At 34.2% G+C, this 9,341-nt stretch overlaps 1 protein-coding gene across 1 annotated transcript; it reads right to left on the bottom strand.

Moving 5' to 3' along the window:
- Positions 1-1,675: 1,675 nt before the first annotated feature.
- LOC133284982 (F-box/LRR-repeat protein 17) lies at positions 1,676-6,523 on the bottom strand. Its single transcript, XM_061482130.1, has 11 exons — positions 5,916-6,523; positions 5,416-5,517; positions 4,497-4,641; positions 4,188-4,372; positions 3,600-3,704; positions 3,071-3,168; positions 2,761-2,978; positions 2,591-2,657; positions 2,391-2,476; positions 2,082-2,180; positions 1,676-1,741 (listed from the first exon to the last, which is right to left on the bottom strand). Exons 1-11 carry the CDS (start codon positions 6,521-6,523, stop codon positions 1,676-1,678), a joined length of 1,779 nt encoding a protein of 592 aa, XP_061338114.1.
- Between the last annotated feature and the right edge of the window lie 2,818 nt (positions 6,524-9,341).

The raw sequence follows: 9,341 nt of genomic DNA on the forward strand, positions 1-9,341 counted from the left end.
GATTGTATGGTTTGTTCACCCATAATGCATACATATCTTTCCTGGATTTGATCGTCCTCTCCCATAATTCGAACGACCTCTTCCTCTATAAAAAGTTTGACCACAAAAGTGTGGTTGGTCATTTATATTCAAGAAGACCTTTGCATCTGTGCTTGCATTTACATTAATTTGTCTTTCTTGTTGGTTAACTAAGGAGAACACCCGATTAATATTTGGAAGTGGATTCATCAAAATTACTTGAGAATGGATGTGGGCAATCTGATCATTAAGTCCTCACAGAAAACGAATAAAATGATCATTTTCTCTACTTTCTCTTGCATGTGTCTGCATCATCACTTCACAAGCGCAATTCGAGTTGCATTTGCACTTTGGTAGCGGTTTCAATGTATCAAGCTCATCCCAGAAAGTCTTAAGCTTAGTAAACTATTGAGTCACCAAATCATCACCTTGATTCAATCTGTATATGTCTTCTTGAATATCAACAATGTGAAATACATCCATTTGAAAAAAACACTCACTAAGGTCCTTCCCTACATCAGAAGCAAGTTGCATCCATACAATCGAGTGAGCTATCGAGTTTGCAATTGAATGGTGCAACCATGACAACACCATGGTGTTACAACAATTCCATGCCAAGAATAAAGGATCAGATTCTTGTGATGGAGCTGAAATAATGCCATCTACGAGGCCAAGCTTGTTCTTCGAACACAACGCAATCTTCATCGATCTGACCCAGGTGTGATAGATTTTACCAAGAAACACTGGTGACACCAAAACTAGCGGGATTCTCGATCGGGTGCAAGAAGTATGGACTTGATTGATTAGTCTAAAAGTCCGATGATGAAGTAGAAGGAGGAGGAGAGTTTTGAACCACCCACCAACCCATTTTGCAAGATCAGAGTATTGTCTTGTGCGAAAACAAGAAAAGTGGCTGGAGGAAGAAGTTTTAGAAAACTGAATAATGCTTTCAATGAGATTCAATTGATACAAGCTAAGGTTTATATACAGACCAATACAGCATCTGCAGTCCTACTTTACACGAGTGAAAAGAAAGCGAAAAAGATGGAACTGAAAAACAGAAACGTAATTGAAAGGCAACTGACTATAACGCCCTAACGTAACCAACGTATAAAAGCATCTGATAACAAAATATATATGGTAATATTGTTTTTCCAAATACTATATTAGGCCTGCCTAGAGCTCACCCTTCCGAAGTATCCCATTAACAAATTATATCATTTGATATATATGTATATTGTTATGAGCCCAATAGCAGTTATAAATTGCCTGCCGCTATACTCGATCCAGAATATTTCTGACTAATAGTGTAAGAAAGCCCAATATATTATGATCGATTTATAAGTAAGGCAGGTATATTAAACACTTTTAGGCGATCACCCCATACCAGTACCCTAAGAATGACTTGGAGAATTTCATACAAAGTTATTAAATTTTATTAAACAATGAGGCAGTCATCCAAAATTCAAACAACAATGATGCTAACCATGAACACCTGTTTGTGATAAGATAGACAGTTCTACGGCACCTAGTTAACGACCTAACTTGAATAACAATTACTTGTTTGGTAGCTAGGGGATAATTCATATGGAATTTAAACAAAATACAAGATCTTGCACATGTATACATTAGAATCGGTCTCAAGGTAATTCGATGATCAGTCTACAAGAACATTACAAGGTCGTCTCTCGATCTTCCTCTTCTTTTTTTCATGTTCAGGGATCTGCAAAAATTGAAATAAGATTGAATGGTAAATTTCAGATTCAAAATAAAATCTTCATGTGTAACAATGCAAAACATAGCACGAGTTAAGAAAATTGTGCCAGTTATAAATCCAAATTTTTGTTTGGGGGTTGAAAAGAAAACCGGTTCACTTAAGAAACTTGCGATCCTTTTGAACAGTTGATGCACAAACTTACTGTATGTGCCTGATATGGAGATACCTTCCTAGTTCCTAGTAATATGCTTTCAACTTTTCCAACCCCCAATAAAATAAAATAATAATTAACAAATAAAGTAGAGGTATACTAATACATGCTCCATGTTATATCTTTTAGCTTTACCTCGCCACTGAGTAAATAAGGAACCCGAACCCTTTTGGAGCCATCAGGTAGACGTTTAGTAGGTGAATGGTTTTCCATAGCAGTAAAAGCATTGCAGACCTGAGTTCAAATCGTAAAGTATATTTTATATTAGAAACGGGGTGCATGGACAAATGAATTAGGTCAGAGTAAATATGCTCATTCATGAACTGCAAATTTGTTAACGGTATCTGGTTCTTCACATCCAAAAGCAAATTATGAAGCTAACATATCAAGAGCACAATAGTTTTTTAGTTATTGAAGAAAATATCTGAAGAACCGCTTTCTTACCTGACTTTGGATAGCCTCAATTAACATAGCCTGACAACCTGATGCATGCACATTTTCTAAAGTGGGGCACTGAAGCAATAGTCTCTCTGAAGCAATCAATTTAATGAAAATAATCAACCTTACTATTTTAAAGGAAATCCAGATAAGTTGCATCATATTTCAGCTGAATATTAATAAAGAACAGGGACACCAAAGACTACCTGGATGCAAATTTCTACAAGAATTTAGATTCAGATCATTGAGTTGTGGGCAGTTCAAGTATAGGGCCTGCAAATTAATTGACAAATTAATTGATAAAAAGCAATATAAAGATTAATAGAAGCCTTAGAAAGAATCTGCAACAAAACGTCTTTAGACTAACGAAACTCACATCCAAGCCACTGCAACCCCACAAACTGAGTTTCTTTAAATGGCTATGTTTGATGATTAGCTTTTGGTTCGTAAGTTGTAGATTAGCGCCGGAGGTTTTCTGTAATTTGCAGTTGTTTTCGCCAGATGTTGGATTTTGGATATTCGGATCACATATGGTCATGCCACAATCCATAAGTTCAAGATGCGGCAACTGAGCTGTAGCAAATTGAATGCCACCTAAAATATGTGACAGCAGATTAGTAGGCAGAAACTTAAGAAAATATGTAAGTTTCGTGAAGTGATTGGGTATGTAAAAGGCTTTTGATTACTTGAAGTCACGTTAGGGCAAAGAGCAAGAAGGAGTCTGGACAGCGTTTCCGGGAACACATTGCAAATCATTCCGATGCCACTGTCACTTATTCCAGATCTGTGATAAAAAAGTTATCCATTAAACATAATTTCTAAAAGAGATAGACAAGGAAATTAAGAATAAAATGCATAATTGAAATATAAATTTTTATATTGAATTTTCCATTTGTTCCAGATCCAGGTACTGGCCCGTAACCAACACGGAACCTACGATCTCACGTCGTTCAAATCATCCACCTATGAAGATCCCGAACAATCGGGAAGAGGATTTCAAGCCAAATTCTACCACCCCATGGCTCCCCATAAATACCAAGATCATCCATCAGGTGCATACCTTTAGATCAAACCTTTCATCCTCTTGAATCCAACACCATTATATTAGTGTACAGTATTGGGTTGCATCAGATTTTTCTTTTCTCTCCAAGGTAAATACATTTGCAAAACTTCAATAGAAGATTTAATCGCAATTAGAATGAGTACGATACATACCCACTGAGATCAATCAATTCTAGATTTGGATAGCTTGAGGCTATTGCAGCAACAGATGCATCAGAAATTTCAGATCCAAGAACAAGAGAAAGCATTCGCAGCCACCTGATTAGTTTTATATTTAAACAAAACTTCATTAAGCACATCAATCAAGTGGATTTCGTAGTAATTGTTAACTCATTATAAAAAAATAAAGAAAACAAATAAGAATGATATTTTCAGTGATTATTTATAGGCATCACTGTGATATAATCTGTCCATCAGCTATAGGATTGGGATTTCACATATTCATATTAACGTTGGGAATATTCATGTGTGTGTACACATATTATGCATCGTGATTATGTTACTTGGTTTCATTTCAGCGCCATGTTTGGCTTGCAGTATAAAATTGGACATGATAGGATTAGCTCTCCTATTCTTATAAAACATTTGGTGCATTCGCCAGATAGTATGAGCTGATACGGATATAAAGTTCAAAGCGTTGTAGATTACAAACTCTTATTTCAAGGGAAGGAATTTCAACATGAATGGTTTTGTCAATAACAACCGGAAAATGGAGACCAAGATGCCAAAAAAATGACAGACCTCAACTGAGCAGCTGTGAGAGCAAGGACAGCAGCATGAGAAAGCCGCGTTGAAGCTATATGTATGTTCTGCAATCTTGAGCAACTTCTTCCCAAACCTTCAATCATAGTTGAGAGATCAGTACCATCATTTTCTTGGCAAGAAAACTCCAAGGAGATCTCTATCAACTGGGGGCAGTTAAATACCTACCATTTCAAAGAATATTTTAGTAACTATAGTTCACACTGAATGCAAGCTCAAAGGGCATTATCAATTTAAATATTGATCGCGCCATGTGAGATTAAAGGAGAAAGTAAAGGTAATAATCACCATCTTAGAAAGAGAATGTAAATCTGACAGCCAAAGTGTAGAAAGGCTAGATGAACAGAGGACAAAACCCCCCAGATTAGAACAACCTTCCATCTTGAGGCTTTTGAGGCTTCTTTTATCAGCAACAAATCGCCCTAATTCGTCCCTGCATTTTCATAGTTGAATAACAGATAAAGATAATCAGCAAAAAGCAGCATTCTTTGGTTAAGCTTGCATATGTTAATGTTAGCTTCTGCTGCATATGAAGGGCTCAAGCAAGCAGAATTCCAGAATGATGAGAGTGTAAGTGATTGAACAGAAATCAAAATGCACAGAATACTTTCACCTTATGTACATGAAATTAGTAGCACAACTACTAACAGAACAGCTATATTTATTAATTTCAAAAAGATGGAGAAAAAAAACTAGATTCTGAAGTATAAAGCTGCAATGGGAAAATACCAAAGTTACACCCCTGCTCATTAAAGCCGAGTTACAATGTATACAACATCGCAATATGCCCTCGGGATTTCATCCACATACAATGTGACAGAGTAAAAAATAACCCACACTCACCCCGTAGAACAATGTCAAACACAGAACTAGAATTTTGGATTCGTGCTATGAATCATTCATTTCCTGCGTTTGTGGCTTTTTTTGTAGGTAGAATGTGTTTGTGGCTTTAAATAATGAATTTCCAGGTCTGAATTTTGGAATAGTATTATACATCATTTAGTCACTGTGTTAGTGGCTTTAAATAATGAATTTCCAGGTCTACCACAATGAACCAAGATGGCATGACCTCATGACGTTCAAATTGTACAAAATCACACCGTACGCGAATTGCGGACTTAGATGCTTAAGAACGGAATACTCATTTTCCATTGAACCGAACAAAATAAGGGTTCAAAAATAACAAAGATAAGAACACGAGTAATACCCATTAATACGATTGGTTGCAGTATTAAATGTCGAGATCTCCATACACTCCAAATTAGGGCATGAGAACGCAATGCAAGCCAGCATCGTTGAATCGAAATCACTGCAACACCAAACGAGTTAGATTTACAATAAAAATATAAGTACAAAGCTTTAAAAAACAAGAGAGCAAACAAAACCAACACTCTCTGTTTCAAAATCCTTTTTGCTTCTGCATTTACACTAGGCTGGTTTCTTGCCATCATTTTTGAAAGCATCAAAAACTTGTTAGAATAAATTGTGATTCAGATTGTAGCTATTTGTTCTTTCTGCATCAATCTTTGCGAATCAACCCGCATTTTGCTATCTACACTAGCATTGCATCTTTGTACAATATTTAAGAACAATTTTCCGATTTAAGAGTTTTGATGCTTTAGATTTCGTTGCTTAATCATTTTCGTTTAATCAAAAAATAAATTCAGATCTAGAAGCTTCCAGCGAATCAGACGAATTCGCACACACCTTTCCATTCTAAGAGACAGCTTCATAATCCCGGGGCACTTCTGCAACATCGACGCGACAAACCCGACTTGAACGCTTGCCGGAACCCTAAGTTTAAGCTCCTCCGTCGCTCTCCACAGCCTTCTCACTGTTTCCCTCCAACCCTTGCTCACCTTCGCCGCCGCCAACAGGCTCGCCGGCGGCAGTCTCCTCAGCACTTCCCACAGAAGGATCGCCGGCAACCCGCACGAATCAATATCCAGATCCAGATCCAGATCCAGATCTGGCTCAGCCAACGAATCTCCATCCGCCCCGTCGTCGGGATCGAGCCCGCCAGCAAGATCGTCGAACGACAGAGCGCGGCGGAGGTGCGACGGCTGCTGACGGAGTGCGGGTGTAGCGGAGCAGGGGGCAGCAGAGATGACAGATAGAGACGAATCGGTTGGGGTGTCGACGACGTTGAGGGTGGGAGTTTTGACGATGCAGTTATGGCCCTTCTTGGGGAGGCCGCAACGGCCGCAGCTGTAACTTCCACGCTTCTTGCCACGCTTAATTACAGAGAGTGCGGAAGAAGCGGCATCGCCACCGGAAGTAGGTGGCGCCGCGGCAGCGATATGGGAGTGTCGCATGGCGTTCGTTCACGGTGGAATCGGAGGAAAGTGTTAGAGTTTATAAGCAGCGCGGGAGAGTTCGCGCGCTTTTTTATTGTTTTTCATTTTCATTTTTTCATTTTTTTTAATTTCCGTGCCGATTTTATATATACCCATGTCTGTGCCTGGACAGTGAGAAGAATCATTTCAGATTTTGATAATAAATAATAATTATAACGTGATCTTTTTTAATTGTACAGTATTTATTAATGTTTAATTCGATAATCTTTTATGACCATATTTGTAATTAAAATATTTGTTTTTTAGGATTGTTTGTTTTTCTTTCTAGTACTTAAATGCTATTTCATTAATAATTTAAAAACTTCCTCCCTCTTTTTTTTTCTTTTTTTGGAGTGAATATACGTCGTCTTCTTTCATATCAAATTATTTATAAAAAAAATAAAATATATGCTGTTTATACTTTATACTGTAGGAAAATTTTTAAAAATTTGATGTTCTGCCGCGCAAAGTATTACCTAAGAAATCAGAAAATGAAAAAATAAATAAACAATAAAAGAGAAAAGAATTTCGTCAACGTCATTGACGGAGGTTCAAGTGCTTGTGCTTCTTTAGCTCTTTTTATTTAGAATAGTGTAATTTTTTTTCAAAATTATTCACATGTGTAATTTTTAAATTTATTTTTATATATTAAATAAAGGTATATTCTCTTGAGAATAATTTAAAAATTAATCTATACTTTTAAAAAAACACATATTATTTTTAACTTTTTCATTTAAATTGATTTTTTTATTACTTTATATATATATGTGTGTGTATATACATACCTTTTTTAAATTTTAAACAATCTTCTCGTTTAGTTTATACTTTAAAATCAATTATTATTATATATGTTTTTCAAATAATTTAAAAAAATTCAATTTATAATTTACAAATATTTAAAAATATTTGCACAATACACAAATATTTACTAGTTAATTATCACAGTAGCCTAATTTTATGAAAATCTTAATTCACAATCAGGATTTTTTTATAAAATATTTTTCAAGAATCACAAAATACTCGCTGTAGTTTTTTTTTCTTACATTTATTTTTTAGTCATATTGTTTTGTCTACAATTAGCTAAAATTTATTTTTTTAAATTATACATAAGTTGTGAATGGGGTTCATGACATTTTTTTCAATTTAAATACAAGTCATTCATGGTATTCTCAATTAGTTTTTTTTATTATTTGAACAGAAATCATTTTTGTCATCAACGAATCATTTTTGTTAAATATTAATAAAACTTTTGGATGAAGGATTGTTTTTAAGTTTTAATAAAATCGTGGCTCTATAAAAGAGTAGCTCCTATTATAATGAATTATGTTGTTGAGTTCAAAAATTATCAAAATATTTTGAAACAAAAAAATAATGCTTGTGCCAGTTCTAGCTCTTATAATGAAATTAGTAAGTTTTTATTTTTCTTCCGCTAAAACAATTATTTTCTCAAAAACAAAAAATCAATTTCATATTTCTTTTTTCGATTTTGATTGATTTTAAAGGAATTCGTATTTGGTTTGGGGTTCTCCCGTTTGATTTCGAAATTTTTAAAACGGCCATCTTTCTTTTGATTATTTTAATTTTAATGTATATTGCGTTTCTTGATATTTGATCATTTGAGATATGGTGATTTTTGTTGTTCCATTTAAACTCGCTTTTTTAATGGATTGACTCATATAGATTCCTAACTAATTATGCTAATATATATTTTTTGGTAATCAATTGTGCTAATATTTAGTGACTATGGGCTTCATTGTAACTTCCTTTATAGTTTATTATTACAGAAAATATTACATAATTTCTTAAAATATATTCTAATAATAATAATAAAAGAAAATATAAGTAATTAAATTTAGGATAATTAATGAATTAAAACTAATATCATTCATTTATATAAACATGGATGTGAATTCGTGCAGAAACTTATATATGTTGCATATTTTACAGCAAAGTCTACTTTATAACCTACATTACTATTTTACATCAATCTTACATCCTACGTCAGATTAAAGTATATGCTTCATTATATTTTACAGACTAAAGTATATGCATAAGTTTCCACCATGTCTACATAAAATACAGATACGCCTCCCTAATTTCTCATCACAATGTAGTATTCCCAACGATCATCAGAAAAATAAACATTAATATTTCATCCTTCTCCGTAAAAAGACAAGATAGGCATCTCGAAAGGTTAGCAAGACATAAATTGTGAGAAAAATCTCAATAATATTGAGATTTTCTAACTATAACCATTTTCAGCCGTAGTAACGGAGAATTCTCTCAATTAATTTTATAAAAATGAAATAGCATCAGAATAATAATAAATAATACATTGTATAATATTTAACTGAAGCTATTTAAATGCATAATTTTGTGGATTTCCTGCATGTTAAACATTCTGTATGGCGAAGCTCAAGCCATGATAAGGCGTCCCTTGCCTTTTAATTGTCTGACCCCAAAACTTTGTGGGTCAGTTTACAGCAGTATCATACAGTTAAAATTACATATTCTTTTAATATTTATTTAGTATCAAATAACTCATCAATCATTAATCAACTTTTTAAAAAATAAGATTTTACAACTAATTAATAATAAAGTTAAAGATAGGAATAAAATCAAGTAGTCAACGAATTATAAGAAAGGAACCTGACAGAGTAACTGTAACACCCCGTGTATACCCGGAATATTATCATTACATCGTATTAAGCTGCGCTTAATTAAAAATACGGAATATCTTTTTCTTATCATTTATGACGTCATTATACTTAGCCAAGTTGATTACTTAATCAATTTC

Source organism: Gastrolobium bilobum, unplaced genomic scaffold (assembly GCF_033153095.1).
Source record: "Gastrolobium bilobum isolate Gb01-03AN ecotype WA unplaced genomic scaffold, APGP_CSIRO_Gbil_v1 utg6195, whole genome shotgun sequence".
In the NCBI taxonomy this organism is placed as follows: domain Eukaryota; kingdom Viridiplantae; phylum Streptophyta; class Magnoliopsida; order Fabales; family Fabaceae; genus Gastrolobium; species Gastrolobium bilobum.

Coding starts and splice junctions, on each gene's coding strand:
- LOC133284982 (XM_061482130.1), bottom strand. CDS start 6,523: ATGCGACACTCCCATATCGCTGCCGCGGCGCCACCTACTTCCGGTGGC. Junction 3,169..3,599: donor GAATTGATTGATCTCAGTGG/GTATGTATCGTA, acceptor TTTTTATCACAG/ATCTGGAATAAGTGACAGTG. Junction 2,658..2,760: donor GGGGTTGCAGTGGCTTGGAT/GTGAGTTTCGTT, acceptor ATTAATTTGCAG/GCCCTATACTTGAACTGCCC.